Source organism: Pholis gunnellus (assembly GCF_910591455.1).
Source record: "Pholis gunnellus genome assembly, chromosome: 8".
NCBI lineage: Eukaryota > Metazoa > Chordata > Actinopteri > Perciformes > Pholidae > Pholis > Pholis gunnellus.
In genome coordinates this window covers 14,426,001-14,452,308 of record NC_136534.1, presented here as the reverse complement: position 1 = coordinate 14,452,308, position 26,308 = coordinate 14,426,001, and the positions used below count along the sequence as shown (strand labels likewise).

Here is a 26,308-nt window from a genome sequence, read left to right as displayed (position 1 = left end):
ACGTTTAGGACCTCAACGCGGTCTTGCAGGAAACTTCCGGCGTATAAACGAAGTCGCCTTTGAAAATCTGAAGGTTTAAACAGCTGCTGAACACATCCCTGTTTCAAAGAAGGCTGGTCTTAGTTGGTAAGTAAACTGATTTGTAACTGTTTGTTTAAAGCTGTTCAAGCTAACGTTAAGTGTTGTATAACTAAAGCTAGAAGACAAACAAATGGGATAAGTAACAAGCATTGCTATCGTTACGTTATAAGTTATTATTGCGTTATTATGTATACTGCACATGGTCTATGACAATTGTAGAAGTTTTGAGGGTTAGCTTTAAGGTCTTTCAAGTTATGATTGAGCTTTTTTAAAGGGATATTTTAACCAACACAGCGTATCTTGACAGCAAAATTAAGAAATTTAAGTTAGATAGTATAAAAACTGGGACACTATGACTGGTTTCTAAAACTAGAGAATAAAAAGTTAGGTTAAGCCTCCAGGATTGACTGTGATAGGCCGGGACACCTGCCAGTCAACTATGCCATCCCCAATGTGATGACAGACAGGGGTTAGTGGCCAGCTTAGTACTAAAGATAAAAGTTTAAAAAATACATATTTTCAGGAGTTGGTGAAGACCAAACCAGAGGAAAAAGACAGCTGGGTAATGGATTTGGATTCATCAGGTCGCCAGAAACACAACTCCATATGGGATAATAATGATTATGATTGCCGATGTTGCCGAATGTGTAAGTTGATAATTGTTTAGCTGAGTTAACTCAAATGTTTTTTTTGTATAAATGCTTGGATTTTTTAAAGCTGCAGTTGTTCATCTTTGGCCATTAGGAGGCGGAATAACTCCAAAATAAGCTGGGTGCGGTGATGACAGCTACTCACAGCTGGAGAGATAATGGACTGTGACAGCTCATGCGAGCAGGTGAGGAGGCGGTGACTGCAACAGACTCACGCAGCTGTGTGTAAATAGCTGGTTTCACTTAATTCTGTCTTGGTGGCAATTTGAAAAGACAGTGTTCTTCAAGCTCATTTTCTTTTTGATAACCTATATGCACATACATTCATCCGTGTTTTTCTTTAGCCTGTGTGTGGAAAGCAGCCCCACCAGGTGGCGCTAAAGCACTGACGTCACTCTGTCTGTTTCAACATGACATCTGATGAAAGCTGCAACACTGTGGTTCAGATAGTTGAGCCTTTGCACGTGTCTCGTATTAACCTTTTTGTTTCAACACAAAAAGTAACGTTAGTTTCGGATTCTGCAAACAGACCTGAAGTCTTTTGTTTTTTTGTGGGGCTTTTGTTTTTAGTTGCGTATATCTGGCAGCCCCGCTCCAAACTTTCACTTTAAGAAGGCGCGTCTACGCTGCAGCGGATAGTGTGTTTATTACAATCCTTAAAGCGGCACATGGAAACCATAGCTGCATTTCTGCATGACACACATCTAGACCTGCTGTCCGCCCGGTGCGAGTAAATGCTTTGGAGAAAAACTGATCCACGGCGTGTATTCCTGTGGCGTGACTGACTGTGTTTGTTATTTGATATCAGTGGCGCGGCACAGCACCTTCAGTGAATGCGGCAGCGGGAGCTCCTCGCAGCGAGCCGAGAGAGGAAGGATCGGCGGATTCAAGACGAGACGGGGTGGTGGGCTCTGGTCGAGACGAGACATGAAATAGTCACCGGGAGAGAGCCGTCAAAGGTGAAGCACGTCGGGGCGTGAGTGAAATGGAGGCACCGCCGGGGACGAGCTGCTGTGTGCGCACCGTGGCCAACCGGGAGTAACCGAGCCGTGAAACGGGGCTGTGGGATGGCAGCATCCAGCAACTCAAGCCTCTCAGGTTCATCTGTGTCCTCCGGTAAGAGTTTAAATAATCCACACTCAAACTAGACACGTGTCACGTATAGATATAAGATCATAGGCTCATCATAATAATATGACATTTCTTCGTGGGGGGGTTCATATGTTTGCTTGTCCGTGTGCGTTGACATATTTGCCTTCAATCCAACTTTTTGTCATTATCTTGCTTAAAGCCACCCCTAACATGTGCACCAGGAAAATGTGACATTCTCTTATTTCTCCATCTCACACGTGCGTGGTAAGCAATAAACAAACACATTATTAAAGCAGCTTCCAGCTGTGATTTAAGATTACCGTTATATCTGGGTTCAGAGGTGGACACATCAGAGGGAAAGGACACCTTTCATGTGCAGAGGGGTTGAGATGCAGCCAGTATGACGTTGGGTTTGAATGTTATCATGAGATCCCATAATTCCCTTATTGACTTTCCACTCGGCTGACTGTTAGGATCATCTCTGGCCTGTGTAGTCCAGCATTTCCCCAAATGCATCACCAGGCTGGGACATTCTCTCATTGTATCCAAAATCCTAACACGAGTGACATCATACAGTTCATACTGCCACAGTGTTCACCAAACTACAATCAAATCATATCATTTGGTATAGTTCAGCACCTATTATATATTTGTAATAATTAAAAATGTCTGGGTTGAATTTTCCCTGACAGAAGTGGGTCATCAGCTGGTCAAACAAACCCAGAAGGAAATGAAATAGCAGTTCCATGCTTGTCCCATTGTCTATCCCTTTCTGTGTTGATAAAGCACATTGCTCATGTTTGCCAGGGTATAAAGTACAAACTCCACTATCACAGCACTGTTTGATGTGGCAGCCCCGCCAACAACCAGAGGCGTGTGTGTGTGTGTGTGTGTGTGTGTGTGTGTGTGTGTGTGAGAGAGACACAAGGGGAGGGAGAAACTGCTCAGCATTTCTGTTTATGTTTGCTGTTTCCACCAATATTTGATATTTTACTGCAAAGAGTCTAGAAAATGTGCAGTGATACTTTTACCGCCTACAAAAAACCCCAAAAAGTAAACTGAACATCGCAAGGCAAAGCTATAGGTTTATTACAGGGTGAGGACATTGTATACATATTATTATTTCTTTGACTTTCTTGCTCTCTCTGCACCCCAACCACACCGCGAAGCAGAGTCCCATTTCTCTAGGTATTCTCTAGGGACAGGCCGTCGTTTCCAAGTTGATATAGCCTGCGGCAACCGCACGCTTCCCAGAGCATTATCTCATGTGTGCGTTTCAGAAAGCGGTGGATTTACTGTTTGACCACGGCTGCTTTAAGAGGAAAGTCTTTTCTCTCTGTGGCAGTGGAGGGTTGTCATTACTTTTGGGCTCTCAATATAATTATCAGAGGTTACAAGCTGCGCTGCTGCCAGGGATAGAGTGGTTGTTACAAGGGTATTATTATTTTCATGCGGCGCTCTTTGGCAGTCAGACACAACATTTGAATAATCTTGTCTATGAGGCATATGACTCCGAAAATGAATCTCGGCTCAATTTCTGCTCCATATTAGGGTCGTCAGTCCTGGCTGCAAACAAGGCGCTGTGGGTGTAGTTATTCCAGCTGCTTCTGATGATAAGTCTATCTAGTAATCTTGTTTGGAGGCTGTCGTTTGGGGCCGAGTGTGTCAATAAAGTTAATCCAACTTGTGTCAATGATGGCAGCTTTTTGTGCTGATTATTGATCTTTGATAGAGGCAACAGTAATTATATTATGTGAGCCGACATTGATTTATTTCTGCACTTCCTGCAAATTATTGAAATGAAGGAACATGGGATGATGTTTTTTCTTTTTTGTAGGCCAACCCTGAAGTTGAAACCAATGGGATTTTTCCATGATGGATTATTGCAGAAAATAAGCTCGGTGGCAAACCATCATTATGATACTTACACGTTTTACATGTTCAGCAAAAAGCTAACGTCGGGCTGTAAATGCACTACACCAGGGTCGCATACAAGAGGCTGTGAAGGCGGACTAGTCGGCGTGATGACGTTTCATTTAGCCACTTGTTAGTAACCGCCTTTTATAAAAACACGTAAAAGCTTAAAAAATGTTTATATATTGTAAAACGAAACGTTAAAATCTTCCAAGCTTGTGTTAACCACAGGCCTTACAACCACAGGCAGCTAACCAAAAACCTATTAAGAAACCCATTGAGACGAGGAAACCGGAAGTGCAAAAATGCAAACTCATTTCTGGGTTTTGTGACTCATTCCTGCACCCCCTCTATACAAACACAGGTGCACAAGAGATGTACTCGCAATTAAATAAGATAACTGACAGACTGACAGATTGCAGCACATATGTTGCAATCTCTTCCTTTCCCTGGAAAGATATTTTCCGTCTACTCGTCTGGTTTAGGGAGATTCCTACACATTCTTGGTGGACATTGAAGCATGTAGGTCTACTGTACCAGCAGCACACCCTTTGCCAGACGGCTCCAGGAAATCAAACTTTGAAAATAAATTGAGGGATAGAGCATGAAAGCATACCTTGAGCTCTGGGCCTTAAATGACAAAATTGGTCAGGGAGGCAGAGTTACAGCCATGTACTGTATTACAGAGAAGCTGTCTGCTCAACACGATCCTGCACGTGTGTCGGGCAAATGCTGCAGTTCCCCTTCAGATCTTTCCACCACATCTATTCCTTGTCCGAACCAATGTAAATCATGTCGGACTGGATTTGTGAGATGATCTGTGTGTTTTGCAGCATCATGGGGGGGGGGGGGAGTTCGTCCCCCAAGTATTTAATTTCTGGATTAGCATATCCCAGTAGTCAATCCTGTATTAATTACCACAATAGACTCTCAGTGTCGTGTTGAGAGAAAAACAAACAGTTTCCCAGTAGCACACACACACACTACAGGTAGGCACACTCATACCTGTCCCATATTATCTGGTGAGCAGTAAGGCAGTGTTGAAATGCTTGTTTTGGAATAGTGTAACACACAGATGGTGTCTCTGCTGCAGCTCTGCTGCATCCCACTGACACTATAGTGTGTGTGTGTGGGTGTGTCTTTGTGTATCTGTATCTAAGTACTCCAGAATGTGTTGCTTCCGTATGTCATTTAAATATGTGAAAAATACTGGCAATACATTACAGGCTTTAAAATATAAATGTCTGTAAATCTATTTTGTTTCTCATTTAATCAAGGGGTAATTAAGTTATTATTTTAAATTCTCTTTTTGTCTATAAGTCTGACGAATGGCCAATTCAAGTCTTACTTCTTTACTTCCCTAACCAAGCTTGATCCCATTGTCAGTTGCAGGGCCTTTAGAGAGCAATGTTTTGAAGGAATACATGAATATACAACTTTATTTAACACATTTGATGAAAATTAGAAAAGCTTCACATTATTTGAATGCTTGATCTGCAAGGAATGGATCCTCCTAACTCTGAATCCCTCCTCTGGGGATCAATAACGGCTTATCTTATCCTTCCAGGACATCAAAGTATTGAAAATGCGAATACAAGAAGTAAGGTGCTCATAACATTCCAGACATGAGACTGTGTGGAGTCATCTAAAATCCTCCAGGTAGCCTAATATTCTAGCTCGAGCAGAGCGGAGAGAAATGCTTTGAATCAACACAGTGAAAATGCTGGGATGAAATATGTGGTCGTGGTGCACTGCGTCCATACCAACTTATTACGTCATCATTATCATCAATGCTCAGTCAGGGTCACTATAACAATGACCCTCAGGGTCAGCAGAAGAGATGGGGTCACAGAGGATGGCACAACAGACTGGAGGTCCACCAAAACAAAGAAAAGACCACAAACACCAACATAGAGGAGCAGGTGCATGTACGTTTGTTTCATAAGGAGACTCCTTTCCACGAGTGTGTAAACCTGTAATGCTAACAAGGTGATAGTGAAAACAGTCCTGATTTAAGACGCCTGTGATTCATTTCAGACCTCTTGTGTTAGCTGCCAGGTTAGATGTGTTGCCAGTATCTTGCAATTAGACGGCATAGAAGATATGGTGCACTGAGCTGTGTGTGTTTGCAGATGGACCTTGAAGCCACAGCTAGTATTAATTAGTAACCGGCAAAGGGAGGAGAGGATAGATGATTTATCGCTGTGAGTCCAGCATACATTTGCTTCTACTGGCAGATGATTTTAAGTGTTGAGGTACAGAACACATCTCAAATGCACAAAGAGTGATACTATTTCTGTCTGTAGAGTGCTCAAAGACTATTTGCCCATTAACTGTGATGAATCTATCCTGGCGTTTCCGTCTTTTTAGAAATAGTATGAGCTCCTGTCTCTTTGGCATAATCCAGGTTGTTGGAAAGAGAAATTCCTGTCTCGTACTCCAAAAATCCTGTCCCATGGTGCATCAGTGGGAAAAGGCTTCCAGGTTCTCAGGTCCAAATCCTGAAGACCATTCTTTGTTATGGGGGTATGTTTACCCGGCTGTAAAGAAACAGGCACTTCTGCTTGCCTGACAAAACAGACGTTGAATGTGTTGTTGCAATATAAAACGCTATCTATATTGTTGTGAGGATACGGCAAGTGAAACATGATCGGCTCCATATTAACTCTGAGCCCGTTAATTCTCCATCCATATGCAGCATAAAATCACATTGCCAGCCATGTAACATTAAATAGTCAATTACATTATTTCTGCTGGTGTTTGTTGTTGTCGTAGGTATTTTACATTCAGGCAGGGCAACAGCTGAATACGTAGTTTTTAAGTCAATATAAAGCTACTCTGTTGGTTGTGTCGACGTCTTTATATCTTCTGTTGACATCTGCCTTTTTTTTTACTAATATGGGTGATATTGAACACGACCCTCAGGTCATAAAAGGCTCTAAACCTGTTGTCATCCGTGTCCTCGTTAAACCTCAACACAAGTTATTGTTTTATGTGCTGACGTAGATTTATATATATTTCTTTTTGCATGTGCACAGACTCTAGAGCAGACGTTATCTCAGGGGATAAACCGTCTTATGCGAGCTTGATCTTCATTCATCACATATTCTCTTTGTCACCAAAGCAAATACCCGGCGGTAATTATTTTATTGAATGCCTCTGACTGGAGAGTAATGGAGGGCAACACAATTAATAGCTGTGTCTTTGGGCGGAAAAAATCCCTTTGGCTGCTCCAGAATTTTAAATTCTCCCTGATCATCAGCCACCGCACAAACTCTGAGCTGCTTAGAAATTCTTTTTGATGTTCCTTTCCTGCGTGTGCGCACATGTGTGTGTGTGTGTGTGTGTGTGTGTGTGTTTGTTTGAGAGTGGGTATGTACAGTGTAGCCAAATGTAAGTGCGTGCTGGTGTTTGCATCAGAATCAACCCTGAAGAGCCCCCCCCCCCCCCCCCCTTTTTCCCCGAGCCGAAGCTGCTGCTGAGCTCCAGACTGAAATGCCGTTCTTCATCGAAACGAATCAGATTGAAAAGCGAGTATTTGGCAGCCGACCAGATGAAATCACATTCTTTAAACAAGCCGCAGTGGAATAAATCTTTCAGACTGTTGCGAGTGCAATACACAGTGACAAAGCCTTCAGCGTTAGGACAATACATTCACCGAGGCAGCTTGGCCACCCATCACATCGCATTTGAAGGCAGACGTTCTGTGGAGGGCTTGAGCAACACCGTTTACTCTCACAACATCCACCTCTCAAGTCAAGCTGCTTTTTTTTCAGAATTAGCATAATTATTCATCAACTGATCATATGCACCTCTCTTGTCTTTCCTGTGTAATAAATCCAGCTCTTTCCAAAGTAACAGGACTATTACGATGAGAAGCGACGACGAGCATTTGGTGTGTTTTGATAATGTTGCAACCGGCCTCCTGCTGCAGTGAGCAGAGAAAAACAGCATGAAGGGAAATGCTCTTTAAGTGCCGTCAGTTATACAGATACATATAGCACAAGAATATACAGCGGCTCTCAGAGAACTAGCAGAACGGTTTTTGACATTGAAGCCAAATATGTGAGTAAGTTTCACAATTTTGCTGCCCGTACGTCAGTGCAGACGTCTAACAAGTGCTCACTGGTTTTCATGCCCTCTCATGTGTGTTTTTTGACTTCTCTCTGAGGGGTGTGGCGTTGATCTGCTGATGAGTGCAAAGGAATGTTTTAAATGAGCGACATGTATCTTCTGGACCAACATGATTCATTACTCACACAGTGGATTGAGTCCTTCAGCGGTGGGGCTGGTGGAGTAATGAGAGATATTGCACTAAACTTCTGAGGGGCAGGTTAATCATTTACTGTCAGCTATCGTGTGCATTTGGCATTTAGTGTCATCCGCTATAGCTATAGACCGCCATGTTTGATACTGTATGAGTGTCTGTGACTGTGTGAACATGTAGGCCGTGCAGTAACGTGCCTATGGGTCAACGGCATCAAACGATAACCAGTGTGTTATGGAGTTGCTGTGGTGTGAGATGTAGTTAAATGTTTTGTCAACATCATTATTATATTATGAGTAATAAATATGCTACACAATTTATGGCACAATGAGGGCCAGGCACTTTATTGCATTACTATGTAGTACGGTAGCAAATTTAGCTACATTTTTGACTCATTCAGTGACGCATTTTATCACAAGTCATTACTTTTACCCGGTGGGTAAATGATCATTTGCTACAGAGCGTTTACTTCATCACCTCTCTACCTCTTTTCATGCTAATATAATAGCACCATCGTATATTTCAGGAATGTGTTCACATAAACATCAATCAGCCACCATGTTTCACAGAGGGAACGTCTCACCGTGGCTTGTGAGGTGTAAATTGTATTTACTTACTTTTTGATTGGTGTGTTTGTATTCTTGTGTTTTTCGGCCGGTGGGTAATATAGATCAGGTGTTTTCCTACTCGATGTTTAGTGAAACACACAGACGTCTGTATTGATTGTCCTTGAAGCAGACACACTGATTAGAAGTGTATTCACTGGTGCGTCTCAAGAGGCAGCTGCACAGTGTGAAGGAAGCCATATGCATAATTATAACAGAGAGATAAACAACAGTGACATAATCATGGCGGAGGGCTCACAGTCAGTCCACTGGGAAAGGTTTAGAAATGGAGATTTTAATGCAACAGACAACAGGGCACGCACTATTCACACCACTGTGAGTTAATGACAGAAACCTGCTTTATTTCTGTTCTTTTACAGACCCTGAGGATTACCAACCGCCCATATGGAAGTCCTACTGTGAGTAATTCATTCATTTCATGTGCTGATTAGCAATGTTTTTGACTGACTTGACCTGACTTTGGCCTTTAGTGTGTTTCTTTAAATAATGGCACGTTTATTTGTGATTTATAAATAACAAAGAGGCATTTTTCTATACCTGGAAGAATTAAGTTTTGTTGTATATATATATATAGTACAATTAGATACACTGCAGGTTCCAAAAGGCTACACACACACACACACACACACACACACACACTCGCCTACACAACACAAGCACAAATGCAAAGCAGCAGATTCCTGATCTCAGAGTAAAATAGGTTACCATCATCCGGGGAAAATACGGTTTTCTACCTGCAAATAGGCTCAGCTGAAATCGGGTCCTCAGGACACCCACTTCATTATACAATGTTATTGCCATGTGGGTGGAAATGGGTTGACTCCCCAGAAAATATGTGGTGCATTTGTTGAAGCAGAGCACAAATACTTTCAGCTTGACACTGCGTCTGTCCTTCCACTGATTACAGTTCAACCAATTTCAATTTAAAGCGTTTATAAACATTTTCCTGTAATTAAATGTCTCTTCCGTATAATTTTTCCGAAAATGCTGGGTTTCTGAAGTCTCCCATCTTCTCCTGACTCCTCCGGTCCTCTGCTGAGGTATTTTTAGAGCTCACTGTGTCACAGGAATGGATGATGTCCAGATCTTGCTGGTTGGCTTAAAGTCAGCCTGACAAAACATGAACATTCACAGTCAGGAGTCTTCCTTCCCCGGCCCGGAGAATCTGCTGCAGAGAAGACTTAGCTCAACCTCACACAGCGATGTCTTTGCTGTAATACCGGAGCGGTTGTTAGAAATGAGGACACTGGTCCTCATCCACCTTTCACAGGGTTCTAGACTACCATGCCTCTCTCATGCCCCATCTAGCAAGTGCATTCAAGTTTAAAACAATAAAGACGGTTAATATGGCAGGATATAGTCTTGTTTGGAAATGTGGCAGTTTGTCAGATAATAGAGTTTAGTTCTAGACGGATGGATTCAAAATTGGATACGAAGAAAGGAAGCTCACTCGGCTACATATTCTTTTGTTGAGGTAATATTTCTATCCTGACAGACGTCTCGTTCTGGGAAACAGCAGAAACGGCAGCTCTCACTTTGTGATCACTTATTCTGATCCCGTTTGTGGTGATTACTCTGACTGGCACGGATCCCTCCATTCCATTTTCACTGATTTACTTTGAGGTTTTTCAATACGTTAAGTACATCTAATACAGAGAAGCATGGGTTTGCAGCATGTGTGTATTTAGAAGTATTTGGGTTTTCCAGTATTGTGCACAACGGGTCTTAATTCACACAAATGGATTGACGATACATGGCTCCTGTCATGTAAAGCACCGACTGCTTAGTGTTGCATATATAAGCTAATGGCTCCTGTGGTACCTTGTTACCTTTGCACTGAGTCAGAGCTGCAGACAGGAGCCAGACTAAAGGCTGTTAAGTGCATATATTGTTTGATGTCCGGTGTCTGAAAGCTGCACTACATCATTTAGTTTCTTGTTATTTTGGTAACAAATCTGCAAAATGCATGTAATTACAACTTGTACTGAGCTGTGTACATAGCTCAGAGGGGCAGAGGGCCTTAATTAACATCCATGTGTTTCTCTAACAGTGTACCAACTACAGCAGGAAGCCCCGAGACCAAAGAGGCTCACATGTCCTCAGGAGGTCAGTACATCTGTAAATCCGTATACAATAGGCTACTGTCTTGGGCTTAAAGGATTGGTTTTATATTGTTATTAACCATTTACTTTGTGAAATATGAGTAAATAATAGCAAATGCCACATTCTCAGAAACCAGCTGGGGGTCTATGAAATCAGCATAGAAAACCTGTAATAATACCTCACAACAGCAGCTGTTTGGTATTTTACTGTCAACGACTCATTGATTAACTGAGTAATTCTCTCAGCATTACTCTATGTGGTTGAAATTAAATATACACATTTAAAAAATCATAATAATATTTATATTTCAGGATTCATACAAAAAGATCAAACTGAACCACCTTATTTCTAAGAGTTTTTTCCATTTGCTTTACAGCTGACAGCCAAACAGCCACACTATATTTTACAAACTCAGTGTTCACTCTCCAGTTTTAGGCTGGAAATATTCACTGAGAAATGATTGAGTCTAGCAGCTGGTAGCCAGACCAATCAGTAACCTACGGGGATTGACTCGCGGCTTCTTGAAACTCCCACACCTCATAAGTAACTCAAACGCTGATCCTCCAACTGCATGGCTTATTCTTTGCCTTTAGGAAATGTATTTCATTTTGCCTCCTTCTGCCTGAAGGACAGAACTGCTGATCATCTGTTACGTAGCGAGCACATTTCAACCTAAAAGATTTAGAAGATAGGATCACAATTTTCCAAGTCTGCCTTAAGAGGGAGTTTTGTACTAATAGGACTGACTTCGGATGATATCCACTTGATTTGTCGACGCAGACAGCTGAAACCTCCTGGAACACATTTTTGCACAGAAGGAGGATTTGATGTCCCCCATCACTTACATTGGAAGCACAACAGGAAGGGATGGAGAGGGACTGATTAGAGCAAGCAAAACCCTGGTTCAATGTTCCTATGGGCACCTGACTATCGTTTTAGCAGTAGCAAGTAGAGTATTTCATTGCAAGCATAGACTTTATTCCCTGAGCTGTGTGAATACAGCTAAGGAACACGTTCCGATACTTGTTACTGCCCTCACTGAGAGAACTGTCAAGCTTCTGTTGTACCAGAAATGATGCATGTCTCATCCTATTTCGAGTCTTGCCACGCTGTGATGAGCAAAGTGAAAGTTGTGGGCTGGCTGTGTGAGATTAGTGGCTACCCGTTAAATCAAAGCGCAAAATGATGTTTGACATATTACCAAATCCACTGTGATCATAACTTTGAGTTTTAAAAGAGATTCTACACTATCATCTGTAAGAGGATGTGGATGATAAAGATGGTATGTATAAGATGAGATCTTTGTTTTATCCTTTGATGCAGACACACTACACACCCTGGCGTGACACAGTAACACACTAAATATTAATTCTTTGCAGCTGGCCGTCTATCACCAGCTGTTTTGTTGCACTGCCTCTAATTCATCTCCACACTCTGTGATTTGGCTTTATGGTGTGGTAGCTGCGAATAGACGCGGGGGCACACATGGAGATAATCTGTCCTCTGGTGTGTAGTCCTTTATCTTTCAGACAGGCTGCAAGAACAATTCGCAAAGCCATTTAATTGAGCTTTCATATCGTATTGCTCCAGCCAATATGTCTTCTTCTTCTTCTTCTTCTTTACAGATGGAAAACAGACCCAAATACTACGGCAGAGAGTGAGTGTGACTTCATTACTTTCCAAATATTACTGTGTGCAGAGGATTACTTCCTTACATTCGATGTGGTTTGGGTTTAAGTGGGTGGATGTGTAATTTGTGTTTGTATTTCTCTTCTATGTATTTGAGTATGAAATCACATTGGAGGAAGAGTTATACATTTATTTATTTATTTGACAGATTTCATGGCATGATCTCTCGGGAATATGCAGACGAGCTTCTGGCGGGAGCAGAGGGCGCTTACCTCATCAGGGAAAGCCAAAGACAGCCAGGGACTCACACCTTGGCCTTAAGGTACCAAAACCATCAGTATGCAGCACAGAATCCCCCGAAAGGTCGGCCATATCAGTCCTCGCTGAGTCGCCACCTTTTTTTCTCTTTTTTTCATCCACTCAACCGATTCCACCTCTGCTCCCATCTCCGCCTTCATGTATCTCAATCCAGGTTTGGGCACCAGACCCTCAACTACAGACTGTTTTATGACGGGAAGCACTTTGTCGGCGAGAAGAGGTTTGAGTCGGTCCATGACCTTGTGACGGACGCCCTCATCACGCTCTACATCGAGACCAAGGCGGCGGAGTACATCGCCAAAATGACCACCAACCCCATCTACGAGCATCTCGGTTACACCTCGTTGCTCAAGGACAAGCTGGTGCACAGGCTGAGCCGTGGACACACAGAACCACGCAGGGTCACCTTCCAGAGAGATGAAAAGGTGAGTTTTATCATGGAAGTGTACCGTCCTTTTGTGTGCAGTAGAGAGGCTATTTGCAAGACACTGCTTCACAGATGCTGTTGTGTAGCCGACCTATTGTCTTATCTAGAGTCAAAATGATGACTCAATGAGTTGAAAGAGCTATAATCAAATAGCTTAACCGAGCATACTTGAAGCAGGGAAACGGCGTGTCTGCTTCTGTATAAAGGTAACAAAATATACGTACCAGCAACTCTAGGGATGATTAATTAACATGTTATATGTTTATTTGTTTAATCCGTATAAAAGATGTTAAAACAACATTTCTTGGCCGGGATCAGTAACTTCCTTGTTGTCACCGTAAGGTTACCAGGCAAGCTCCATGAGAGTAGTATTGACTTTTTCCTCTCACTCTCTGCTCTTAATTTACATTTTCTATATTTTTGGTCTGTTGATTGGACAAAGCAAGCAAACTGAAGATGTAACCTGGGCTTCTCCTAAAATTGTGATCGGCCTTTTATACTATTATCTGACCATTTTAGAGACAAACTGGTGATTCAGTGAACAAAAGAAATCAATAGATTCATAGAAATAATTGATATTTGCAGCTCTATCTCTGAGAGGACCATGCTAAAAGAGAGCTAACTCGTTATTTCTATATGTCTATATAGATATAGAAACTATATCTATATATACATATATATATATATATATATATATAGTTTTTTCTAAAGCAATATATCGTATTTAGAACAATCGTCACACTTCATTATCTCAGTACATGCAAATGATCTGGTACATTTCCCTCGGCCCTGTGACGGACACTGTATAACACCATGAGGATGATGTACTTCCATGCTTCTGAACATCACCGGTACATTTCCAGTAGGATGAGAGTGCTACTGAGAGGACACTTTGTCCCGTGAATGAGACTTACATTATCCCTGGTAGCCCCTGGGTGTGTTCACTGCTGCCATGCTTCGTTGCGTCTACTGAGAGGTAATGATGACCAAGGGGACTGGGACTTTGCTCAGCCTGCCACGCGTATCAGACACACTGATCTTGGGTGAGACAAATTGCACATTGTATTCCTTGGCACTCGTGAGCTGTTGTCAGATTAAAGTCTGTGAATCATTTATCAGTGAGGAACGAGGAACGTCTGTTTTCTGACCGGGGCAGAATCCTAACTATCCTTCCACTAGGTGGCAATCTTAACTCGTTTCATCCTCTATTTCTGGGCACTAAGATTCACACCCGGCTCTTTTTATCAACATATACCGATATTTTCTTCTTCTTTCTTCTGCTGGATCCTTCTTGTGTCTCTCAGCTTGAAGACCAGGTTTTTTTTTTCTTCGGGGATTCGTTGTCTTTAAGATGTCAGCCTATAGTTTGTCAGTCAGTGACAGACACAAGACAGCCCTGTCACCAGGAGCGCCAGTTGCGGTATTAATATCATCAGTCTTCAGTTTGGTCTCTGTAGCTTGAAACATAAGCCATTGATGCTGCATTTCTTTTAAGTTAATGGCCATCGGTCAGTCAGCAGCAGCTTTATAGTGGTTTTAAATAAGCTCAGAGCTACATGCCACAACCTCTAGGAAGCCCCTTGGAGCAGTGGACTGCCATCACAAATGCTCTAAGACACACAGGCTAACCCATGTTTGCTTAACACAGTGCTTTACTGAACAGTGTCCAGCACTGTTGCTGCATTCTGTTTGAGTTGCAGCGATACTGTTTGTAAATGCATGGACTGCAGCCTCCAATTAAGCTCCACTTGGCGAGTAAATCTGGAGCACGTCTAAATGTCACATTGTCAGTTATCTCTGCGCTTTTTGTAAAACTGACTTAATTTTCCTCCTGCCAAGTTTGATACTCAAGGATCTGAGTCGGTGACGGCTCTGATGACAGCAGGCTTCATCAGACAGCGTTTGAGAAACCACCTGCCAGTCAAAGGAGGAAAAGTGTTTTCTGTCTGCTCCAATATTATGTGTCCAAGAAGCAGAGACCTGGCCTGAAGGCTCCAATCTGTGGTATCTTTTTGAACTTCATGTTTACCAATTACACAGCCACGCCCTGAGGCGTTACAGCCACAGGGGCTTCACTGTATGGGGAACAGTCACGTGTATTTACTCGGTGTAAGGTTGATACCACCATATTGCTGTGACTGCAAATTCCTGTGTAATTAAAATGCTCCCAGAAGGTGAGGGGGTGGGGTGGGTGGGTGGGGGTGCGACTCAACCTGTAGATCAACCTCCTGAATTTCGTCCTCTTTGCATGTGAAAGAATTTGCTAAGTGGCCAAAACCTCTGCCACATTTCTCCTGATACTCACCACACTGGTTTAATCTCACGCTAAAAAAAATGTACGTGTTTTAGTTTTAAAATGTATAAATGCTCCTCGCACAGTATTGTAAGTGTACATTTGCGGACTTTTCAGCTGCAGACACAGGAAAATAGATCAATCTTCAGTGTTCACACTAAAGACAAGAGTGGCAGTTTCTTCCAATTTTGAATATTGGCCGATATCTTTGACTGCTTCTACCCGTCACAGACTGTCTTTTTTTCCCTTTTTGTCAGAGATGTTGTTAGGGCTGTTTTGTTTGGGATGTGGGCAGTTGTATCCTGTTGTCATACTGTGTCGGTGCCCACTGTGCCGTTTTCCCATGATTCCATGTACTCTATGGTCACAACAGAGTCCGCTCAGCTGTGCTCTCACAAAGCCCTGCAGGAATAAAAGAGCCAAGCCACTGAAAAGAAAGCCGAGCTTGTTGTGTGACCACCTTTTGTGTCCTTTCTCCCGAGCTCTTCTTTAAGAGACAAGAAGCCATCTGCCCCCGCAGACAAAGAGTGCAGCCCTCGTCCTCCCTCCCTCCAACCTCGCAAGGCTAAAATATCTCGGAGTGGTCTATCCCTCATCTGTCCCCTCAGACTTAGCTGTAGAGCTGAGTTGTATAGCGTGGTATGTCTAGGTCTTTTCAAGGAATGCCAACCACAATGACAAAAATCTTCACCTGTCCTGTCGCTCTTTCAGCGATCAGCTATCAACTGTTGCCTCCAGACACCAGAGACAAAAAGAAATAGCTGGTACACAAAAAGCCCACGGCAATTTTTTTTACTTTGCTCCTGTGTCTGTAAGCTGCAAATCCTTTCATTTTATCTCAGCTTTGCAGTTGCCCTTTGGGTCTTTTGCTCTCCGCCTCCGCACTCTGCTTTTGCTCCAGCTCTTTATCATCACAAATCCAATTCTTACTGACTTCATGACTTGTCCTCCCTGTTTAATTAATTAGTTCAACCTTTTTTTTCCTCTCGTCATGTCTTTCCATGTTCAGGCTTCAGCTGATCTGTAAAATAGCTTGTTTGGCATAAAATCTTGCAGATGCTTGTTATTTGACATGTAGTTTGCACTGCTGTTAGTGTTGTGTACCTCGCTCAGAGTTTATCGCTTAATTAGAAAAACCCGAGAGCCTTCTGGTGCCGTTTACTGGTTGTTTACAAGCTAATAGGGACAAATTCAACATGAACATAGCAGCCCCCCCCCCCCCCACCCCCACAGCCAAAATACTATTTGGCTGCAGACCTGCAAATGAGCCTGCTGTGGGATTTTACTTGGATTTTGGGCACTGCGGGATTATTCCCTGTATAAGGATTATGGCAGTAATCCCTCCCAATCCCAGTTGATGGTCTGGCTCTGCTGGTCTTCTGAGAGGAATGATTGTGATTGGCGGGAGTAGTCTGCAGTCAGAGTGTCTGGTAGACCCAGTCTGGACGGCAGAGTGGGGAATTCCACCAGCCGACTGACACAGCCGGAGGTCAAGATCTGTTTGAGTTACGAGGACACAGCCCCGGCTCTGTCAGACCAGAGAGTCTTTGAGCAGTCGACTGGCCTGTTTAGAAGACCCAGCACTGACTGGGAGGCGCTGGCAGTTGAGTATTATCTCCAGTGGAGTGGAGTGGAGTGTGTCCGCAAGGCAACGTGCTAATGGGTGTGTGCTCTGTGCTATAAAGAGGGCGTCTGCACTATTGATCCTGATTTACAGAGCTTTTGCCTCACTCTCATACTCCTGGCCCCTCCCGGTCAGAGACCCTGTTCTCTCCCTCTTCCCTTTCTGGGTGTGTGAAAGAGGGCCATTGTGTGAGGCACACTCCTGCCCTCAGGCCGCCCACTATACCGACCCCGTTCCCTCTGCTCTTCTCGCTCGCTGCTGCTGCCACTGGAATCAGACCAGATGCAGAGTCAACCCCGTGTTGGCCGTTGTCAGTCGCCCTCCTGGGTCAGAGGGGAGTGGAGTGTAGCTGCCACCTCTGCGCTGGGCTGTTGCCGGCAACGTCTGCTGCACAGCACCCACGTCTCCCCCGAACATCTTTCCCCAGAGGAGCTGGAGAGTCTGTGGGAACCCGACCAGGCGAGCATGGACGCTGAAGAAAACAGAGGAGGGGAGTTGATCACCCACAAGGCTAAAAGACATGAGAGGAAGCGTCAGGAGCTGCTGGCTTTGGCTCTGGGAGTCAAACTGGGGAGCAAGGGAACACTTCTGTGGAAGCCTATTAAACTGTTGGCCTCTTGTCCACAGATATCCTCACCTCTGGTGCGACGGAGTGCCTTGAAAGAAACACCGGAGAAGCAGTGCTTCTACGAGAAGATACACAATTTCAAGGTGAGCAGGTTTTTGTTGAGAACAGTTTGATGGCTGCAGACAACTTAATATTTATTCATATATATATAGACAAGTCGTTTTCTATTAGCTCTCACTGTTTGTTTGTTTTTGCAGTGGTTAAGTAATTCCTATGACAGACGCATTTACTGTGCCTTTGCCTGCCTCGGATGTTTGCTCATCCCATCATTGACCGTAGTGTATGTTGCTGTTTTAATGAGAACACATGCAGCTGACACCCATATGCACTGAGGGGAACTAATGGATACACTTTACTGCAAGCCATTAGTAGAGCACATTGATTGGCATTGATTTTAAAGCTCTTAGATGCCTTTTATGTTTTAGGCTGCTGATTTTGTAAAAAACTGTTATAGAGTTGTAAAGTATTGTAAACTCCTCCACTCCCAGTCAGAGTGTAAGTGCATATAGTACATTGTGGAAAGCAGAACAGAGGTTATGGCTTTTTAGAGACACAAAGGAGAATTTACTTTGCCTCTTGGCGACTCAACATTCTTGCAATTGTATCTTGGGTTTCAGTTAACAGGCAGGTTATAATGATCCCCAGCTTTTTGTGTATGCTCCCCTTTGAAAAAGAACAAAAAAACCTCCACTTACCACCTGCTGTATAGCCTCTTCACTCATCAGTCTCCTACTACCTATTCAAAGTACCAATCAGGGTGTGTGTGTGTGTGTGAGTGCACGTGCACGCAGGTGAGCCTCCATTTGTCATCTTAGCTGTGTTTTTAAGGTGCACAGTGGGTGTACATCTGTTATTTTGACCTGCAGGCTTGCCTCTGTGGCTGCCTGCATGTATCCGATTGCCCAAGAGCAGATGCCAGACACATTATAGTAAATCCTTTAATCTGCCTTGTATATACAAATGCTCTAATTTGGCAAGGGGGTCCCATCCACTGTAGCTGGGGATCACAAAGTAATCTCTGTCCAGTACATGAAAAGACTGGACATAGCAATGACTTGCAGTATGTGGTGTGTGTGTTTGTGTGTGTGTGTGACCATGTCCTCTCTAAACCACAGGTACACACCTTTCGAGGGCCGCACTGGTGCGAGTACTGTGCCAACTTCATGTGGGGCCTCATCGCCCAGGGTGTCCGCTGCTCAGGTAACTACACCCCATTAAAGAAGTTGCATGTCACGGATTACACAAAGAATGTCACATGTGTGTGTTGGATTACACAAGTAGTGTATGATCTGTGGCTGACTCTGTCCTGTCGCGGATGTTTCAGATGTACGTCCTTTTGAAATGGTGGGATCGACTGTGGTCCTTTTTATGGTCATTTTCCTGTTGTGTCTGCGACAAACAAGTTGAGATCCTCCTGTCAGTGATTCATCAAAGCTCATTCTTTTCACAGCAACACTTTTATATAATCACAGCTATAACAGCTGTCACTCTTTTTGAACCCGGGGGCCAACTGAAAGGCAACGAGATGTTTTTACACGCTGTTTTTCTAATTCCCTTATAACTGGTTACTGTGCAAATATATGCCACGTGATGCAGTACGCTGAGAGTATTTATATGCCAATCTAAGTAATGTTGCTCTGTCAACAGAAATCAGTACAAATAGAGTATGTAAATGATGATAGAATGCAGGTCAAACACATGCCAAATGCACTGTAATTGTGACCTATTGTAGCAGCAGATATAAGTGATTGATTGCGTATGAGAGCTCAGCGGAGTTTTTTATGACCTCCATAGTCACAAGATTCGCTCACTGCACAGACATGAAACTGATGTGCACATCATTGGACTTGGTGGCTTTCTCCCTAAACAGAGTGTTTGTTGTTGAGACATTTGCCACGCTGATGAGCCAGAGGCCAACGCTGCTATCATCAGACACCTCATGTGCTATGTGAAACAGGAGAGACTTTTTTTGTCCTCTCTCTCTCTCTCACACTCCGTCTAGCGCCCTTTTTTTTTTTTTTACATTTTCTCTGCGAGCACTGACTGAGAGTGAGCACCCCAATCAGCAGACCAGCGTTAACCTCGCTCAGGCGGTAAAAACACCATCTTTGTGATGATCGATATCAGTCGGACACCCAAGTATGGCTCCTCAAAAACCTCCATTCCAAGCGGTGCCGCCACACAAGCAGGTGTGTTTCTCCCACACACACACTCTGCTCTCGCCAGCTGTCCAGCACGCTTCATGTGACTGAAACCACTACAAGAACCCCCACCCATGCCGCACTGTTCGCTGCTGCCTACCTTTGGCGCAGGGCATGGAGATACCTTAGCTGACTCTGGGAAACCTTTTCTGACTGCTGTCTTAAGCCTGCTGTGATGGATGTGTGATCATCAGTCTGAGACTCTTCTCTCTCTCTCCGTTTATCTCCCTCTTGCTCTTCTAGATTGTGGGCTGAATGTACACAAACAGTGCTCCAAATTGGTTCCCAGCGACTGCCAGCCGGACCTGCGCAGGATAAAGAAAGTGTACAGCTGTGACCTCACCACGCTCGTCAAAGCTCACAACACAACGCGGCCCATGGTGGTGGACATCTGCATTCGAGAGATAGAGCTGAGAGGTAGAATGCAGTTAGTCAGTCATCACATTTAAAACCCGTCAATCACTTCAGAGAAAGGAAAGCGGAACATAAGAGTTTGATTAGTAAATGCTTAACTCGAACCGTTCAAGTATTCTGCAATTACATTATGCCGATGGTGCAGAATAGGGAGGCAGGGAGGGTGATCAGAAAATAAATTCCCCACAAAAACGTTTCTGTTTCTTTTTCTGTTGCAGGTATGCAATCTGAAGGTCTCTACCGAGTGTCTGGCTTCTCAGAGCACATAGAGGAAGTGAGGCTTGCCTTTGACCGAGGTTTGTTGACATCAGATTTATTTGGCCTCTGAGGTTTTAGTTCACAGGTTCATACTTTTAAATGAGGAGCTTGTTCCAGCTGCAGTACGGCACAAAATAGCACTGTCCGTTATTTTCTGACGTACACAAGAATATTCAGCCTTTATATATTATTGTATCCAATATTACATGTCATTCATATATCTTTTTTTCATCAACAGAGGGTGAAAAGGCTGACATCAGTGCCAGTGCCTATGCAGACATCAACATCATCGCTGGTGCTCTGAAGCTCTACTTAAGAGACCTTCCCATTCCAGTCATTACGTTTGACTTGTACTCCAAATTTATTCAAGCTGCAAGTAAGCGCTCCTCCACTCTGGGCTATTCAATGCCATTACTGTGTTACCGATACCCTGCAGTGCTCTGATAATAATCGTATTACTAATGTAATGTAGAAATTCCAAATGCTGAATCCAGACTGGAGGCCGTCCACGAGAGTTTGCTGCAGCTCCCCCCCGCCCACTACGAGACCCTACGTTACCTGATGGCTCACCTCAAGAGGTCAGTTCACACACACACAAGTCACCAATGCAAGGACGTGCAATGTTTTTGGTTCTTTTATGTAAAGAACTGACTTCAAACCCCTTGCAAAGACCTAAAACAACAATGAATTATTCCCCTTAGCAGGTGCTTTAATGGCATCTTCTCTTCTATCATAAGCCTCGGCACAGTTTGTTGTCCAAAAATGGTTGCTCTTTAGGATATATTCCTTCATTACAATGAACATGAGCACTGCAGATCCAACATACACCATACTATTGGCATAAATACTCACCAGAGCACTATTAATGAACTAATTCACTTTGAGTAACTAATGACTACAGTGCCCAGCTGTTTTAGGAAATATTTAACCTGTATTAAAAAAGAAAGAGTTTAGAAGTCTTAAAGTTTTGGGAGACAGACTAACACTTTATTGGTTTTGGTATTTTCATGGGATTTGTTGAGGGTACAGGAATAATGCCAGATTCAAACACATGAAAACATTTAGCTTTTTTTGTATTTTGCTTACAGACTAGTTATCTTCTTTTGTTATACAGGGTGACACAGTTTGAAAAGGACAATTTTATGAATGCCGAGAACCTGGGGATTGTCTACGGTCCAACGCTTATGCAGCCACCAGAGCAGAATGCCTTGACGACCCTGAATGACATGAGGCAGCAGAAACTAGTGGTGCAGCTTATGATAGAGCATGAAGATGTCTTATTCTAAGGACTGAGGCATGCAGGCCTTATAACTGAAACGAAGGACATTTATTTATTCTGTCAAAGAGGAAATTCAATCCACCTTGATTCTAATGAAGTTTCAGAATAGTTTGTAATCAAATTGAACTTGAAATGCTTCTTTTCTCGCATGACCGTTTTAGTTGAAGTTGGTTTAGTGTTGACATTGTCTTGTTACTGTAAGTTTGGGTTTTCATACCCAGCCAAGTCCATCATTTTTATATTGGGAAAGGATCCAGTATTTTTTCCTACCTACAGTGCTGTTCTCTCCTCTCTTTAATTTGAAGACTGTCACTACCTGGTGTAGACGCAGTCGTGATGACAGCGCTGTGTGAAATCTGTCAATCAGCAGCAGCCTAGTTAACGTTCCCACTTTACATGTGTGCTTATTGTGATTTTAGTGGGAACGCTATATAAAGTTTAATGTAGATAAAAATCCGATCATGTATTGATCAATATTTTAACTGTGTACTAAAAATTGAGAGATGAGACAATTGAGTGCTCATGAAGCACTTTTTTGCAACAAGTGTAAAGATTTATTTTGTAAAGATGTTTATTTTTGTCTTTTACTCTGCATCATGTTCTTTTGTCACAATAATATATACTGTTGAGAATGATGTGTGTTGAATTGATGTCTAAATACAAAACTGTTCACAAGAGAGAGAAAAAGAAGAAGTAGTTTGTGGATTTACCATTTTCCTTTGCAACACACTCCGTGCGGTGGTGAGGAATACACAGCTGGATTAAATACTGCTCATTTTAATGCACATGTCATGTTGCAGGCCTATTGAAAAACTCTTTGCACACATGTCTGTTGCCAGCTTTGTAGTATTTCTGTTTACATGCTGTAGTCTGGTATATGTTTAGGGGAATAATATGATCTGGGCCCATTTCTTTTCCTCTTTGTATGCCAGCAGCATCACTCGGTGCAGCAGTAGTTGCCTTTCACTTCACAGTGCCATAGAAGTTAACAGTCATACTACAGCGGTACCGAGCATGTTTATTTCACAGTTGGTTTGATGTGTTTGAGTAAATCCTTTCTATAAATCCATTTTATCAAAATGTATTTTTGTGATGGTTGCAATTCAAAATGTAATTTATCAAATGTTGATTTATTAAAGGAAAGAAAACTTGAGTTTAAAATGGTGTGACCTGTTGTACTTTCATACCATATGAACCTGTTTGGTGAGGAAAACAGTGGCTCTTTGTGAGAGAAGACATAATTGCACAACGATGTTCAACTCTGACTTGCTGCTTTAATTTCTCTCTCTCTCTTTCTCTCTCTCTCTCTCTGTGTCTCTCTCTCTCTCTCTCTCTCTCTCTGTTCATGTCAGCTTTCATCAGAATGTAATGTTGGTAGAAGATTTCAAAATAATAATTGTACCTCCTTTCTCTATTATTTATTTAAAGAATTGCAATAGAATTACTTCTAGTTTAAGTTGGTGATGAAAAAATAACTGTTGAGACGCACACCAGCAGTATTTATCTTTGCTACACTTTAGATAATGGAGCAGCTGTGATGTTGTGTGTCTTACAGTGGCTTTAATACTCAATACTTGAATACTGTGAGCATGTGATGCTGATATGCTTGATGGCAGCCTTTGCTGTTATGGGGGAAAGACATTGCATCCTTTTCTATCTCTACTGCATCGTCAGACAATTTGTTTTTGGTCAATTTAACTTGGGAGGCTTCTATTCGCTGTCAACATTCACTCAACCAGAATCTTACAACGCTTTTAATTTGTGTTGTTTCAGGAAAAGAATAGACAGAAATGCTGACAGCCATCACACATCTCACCGCCTTCTTTAATCTTTGAAACATTTTGCTTCCTGTTGATGTTACATAGCTGATTCCACCCTAACTACTGCCTGCTGATGGGCTACTTCTGCTCTCCCTGTTATAGAGCTTATAGCGTGAGAGACATACATCACCTGTGAGTGAATGTATCAAAGATACTGTAGATCTTTTACATAATCATAGGACATTTTATTTGTACATGTTTGTAATCAATCATCCCACCAAGAGTCACGTGACATTTTATTTGACAGAGCTATGAGTATGTCAGGAATTTTCCCCTCCTGTATAAGAATTGTTCTCAAATAACTTAAATATGAACTCGAACACTTTGTTTCCTACTCAGGCTTCAACAAGATCATTTTGTATTCAGATACTGTTTTAGTTTGGATGCTACGGAGGGATTTTAATGGTTGTTTTAGGCGAACTACAATTGTATATGAAAAATGTGACAATGAATTCAATGGTAATCCATAATTTTGAATATGCGTCATGGCAAGTGATTGAAACCTTTCTATATAAGCCTACTGCATACTTCTCTGTGATTCACTCCTGATGGCATGACATTATATACGTGACTGCAGTCTCATTTTAATCTGCCAGGAACAGAAATCTAGAAACTCAAAGAGAATGACCCCTGACAGTTTTATTGTTGTTCTTTTGTTTTGAAATGTGTAAATAATACAAAAGTGTAGGACAAGAGTGCCCTCTAGTGAATAATGAAGAGGTACACAGAGAAAAACTACCATCCATAGACTGTATCACCAGGGCTGACTGTTTACAGTACACAGGTAAAGTAAATCAAAATAAATACTAATAGGGAGCTTAAATGCATTTGTGGTAACATTACCAGTGCAGAATGTAGATATAAATGAAGTATGGGTCTTATTTTCCATAACATGTTCATCCAAAAGAAACACAATACTGTTCATCAGCAGTGTAAAAAAAAGAAAGACAGCCCAGTAACTAATTCACAATTCATGTCACTATTTCAGAAGTGATTCAAGAAACAAACCCCAGTTTAAAGAAGTAGATGAAATCAGTCTGTTAGAGCTCATCGTGTTGGTAGGTGAATTCCCTCGCAGATATAAAACCATCTTTATCTTCATCCTCATTTTTGAAGATGTCCTCTACCATCGCTTCATGGTTGGTGTCATTGGGGGAATATCCATGTTTCTCAAATTCTTTCTTCAGGTACTCTTTTACCTGTAGCGTAGACAGAATGATAATGGCATAGCAATTTAAAAAAAAAAAAAATGTATACACTGCAAAAAGAAAAGCAGTTTTAAAGAATTTCACACCTCCTCTCTGCAGAGCTTCCAGTCGTCATTGAGATCCATCTCCCGGAAAGACTCGTGCGACCTGGGACCATTTCGGATCTCCATGAGCTCGATGTCAAAAATGAGGGTACTGCCTGGAGGGATCTTGCCTGTTAACAAAACAAAAAAAAAAGTAAGTAAAATAAACAGGCGCATATGACTGGGGGAAAAGGGGACTGAGTATACAGGGCTCTCATATGAGGATGATCCACAAGGATACAAGAATGAATAGCGGATGTGATGAAGGTCCAGAATGTTGTGGTATGCCCCTGAATAGAAGCACAGACATGTTATGGTGTAATGCAACAAGAAAGGGGGAGTCAACAGACCCTCTCCAACATGTTCATGTGTCTTACTCATAGTCTATGTTACCTTTTCCTTCCTTGCCATATCCCAGAGATGGAGGAACGGTCAGTTTTCTGCGCTCTCCTGTGCACATGTTCTTCAGACCCTTATCCCAGCCCTTGAGCACCTCTTGAATCCCAAGAGTGAACCATACTGGATTTTTATCCCCGTGTTCGCGGCTGCCAAGAGTAACAATCACAGTTTTCTTTGAGAATGAAAAGTCCAGTACACACAGAATTGATATCACAAATATGTACAATAAAGGGTTAAATAGCTGCCACCTAACTTTAAGGACTGGTGGTTAATACTGAGGTCTGACAATATAATAATAATAATAATAATAGACTTTATTTATAAAGTGCACAGTTACAGCTAGGCAGTGCAGTACATGGTTGATCCAGGATTAAAACATTTCTGAACTTTAGGAAAATAAATAAATAAGACTGCAAAAAACAAGCATATTTTAAAAGATACATTTTAAGAAGTGATTTAAATAGCACAGATAGTCCTATTGACAAGGGCAATTGACCATTTTTACAACGTGTGACTGACTACCCTGCACAAGGAGTGTAACACAATTGCACAGCAAAGCATGCAGCGATATTACAGTTTCAAGCAACAAATTACCTGGAAAAAAACAGGGTGCCATTACTTTCCAAGAATCCCTCGTGATGAACAAGAAGCATGTCTCCATATTTTGACTTACGGTAACACATGAAGGGTTTATGTAAAACTTCAATTTTCACTTCTGGCTCTGGCAGTTTCCCCCCGGTAACAAACACAAACAGTGAGGGCAATATCGAACAAATAGAAAAAATATTCATTTTCACAGCTCACTTACTCGCAAAATTAATTTTAAAAAATGCTAATTTAAACCTTTTCACAAAATGCAGTACCTAAAATAAATACATGGCAGGAATGTCAACTACGTGGCAGCCAACTTGCACGAGAAGGCATCCTCTGTTGAGCTGTCTGCCCTCCTTCCTCTACTATTGGATACATTAATTAAAAAGCCCCGCCCTTTACC

The 26,308-nt window shown here is 42.4% G+C and overlaps 2 protein-coding genes across 3 annotated transcripts; one reads left to right on the top strand and one right to left on the bottom strand.

The window, feature by feature from the left end:
• The first annotated feature begins 28 nt into the window (after window positions 1-28).
• On the top strand, window positions 29-22,959 carry chn2 (chimerin 2). Of its 2 annotated transcripts, none has more exons than XM_079164713.1 (15): window positions 29-126; window positions 826-916; window positions 1,540-1,847; window positions 8,990-9,028; window positions 10,681-10,736; window positions 12,359-12,390; window positions 12,571-12,684; window positions 12,835-13,105; window positions 17,652-17,735; window positions 18,768-18,852; window positions 20,097-20,270; window positions 20,486-20,563; window positions 20,764-20,901; window positions 20,998-21,103; window positions 21,640-22,959. In XM_079164713.1, the coding sequence occupies exons 3-15, from the start codon at window positions 1,799-1,801 to the stop codon at window positions 21,809-21,811; spliced, it is 1,398 nt and encodes a 465-aa protein (XP_079020839.1). In that variant the 5' UTR covers window positions 29-126; window positions 826-916; window positions 1,540-1,798; the 3' UTR covers window positions 21,812-22,959. The 2 variants fall into 2 exon arrangements, with proteins under 2 accessions (XP_079020839.1, XP_079020838.1); XM_079164712.1 differs by lacking the exon at window positions 29-126 and adding an exon at window positions 644-728.
• A 670-nt stretch (window positions 22,960-23,629) lies between these two features.
• On the bottom strand, window positions 23,630-26,239 carry fkbp14 (FKBP prolyl isomerase 14). The gene is made up of 4 exons (XM_079165057.1): window positions 25,909-26,239; window positions 25,309-25,460; window positions 24,919-25,046; window positions 23,630-24,823 (listed from the first exon to the last, which is right to left on the bottom strand). The coding sequence occupies exons 1-4, from the start codon at window positions 26,103-26,105 to the stop codon at window positions 24,665-24,667; spliced, it is 636 nt and encodes a 211-aa protein (XP_079021183.1). The 5' UTR covers window positions 26,106-26,239; the 3' UTR covers window positions 23,630-24,664.
• Window positions 26,240-26,308: the final 69 nt, after the last annotated feature.

What these genes read in the sequence shown, in the direction of transcription:
- fkbp14 (XM_079165057.1), bottom strand. Translation starts at nt 26,105, where the DNA reads ATGAATATTTTTTCTATTTGTTCGATATTGCCCTCACTGTTTGTGTTT. An exon ending in GGCACCCTGTTTTTTTCCAG is followed by an intron (nt 25,461 to 25,908) that starts GTAATTTGTTGC and finishes TACTCTTGGCAG; the next exon opens with CCGCGAACACGGGGATAAAA. An exon ending in ATATGGCAAGGAAGGAAAAG is followed by an intron (nt 25,047 to 25,308) that starts GTAACATAGACT and finishes TTTTGTTAACAG; the next exon opens with GCAAGATCCCTCCAGGCAGT.
- chn2 (XM_079164713.1), top strand. Translation starts at nt 1,799, where the DNA reads ATGGCAGCATCCAGCAACTCAAGCCTCTCAGGTTCATCTGTGTCCTCC. An exon ending in AGGTTCATCTGTGTCCTCCG is followed by an intron (nt 1,848 to 8,989) that starts GTAAGAGTTTAA and finishes GTTCTTTTACAG; the next exon opens with ACCCTGAGGATTACCAACCG. An exon ending in CTGATGGCTCACCTCAAGAG is followed by an intron (nt 21,104 to 21,639) that starts GTCAGTTCACAC and finishes TTTGTTATACAG; the next exon opens with GGTGACACAGTTTGAAAAGG.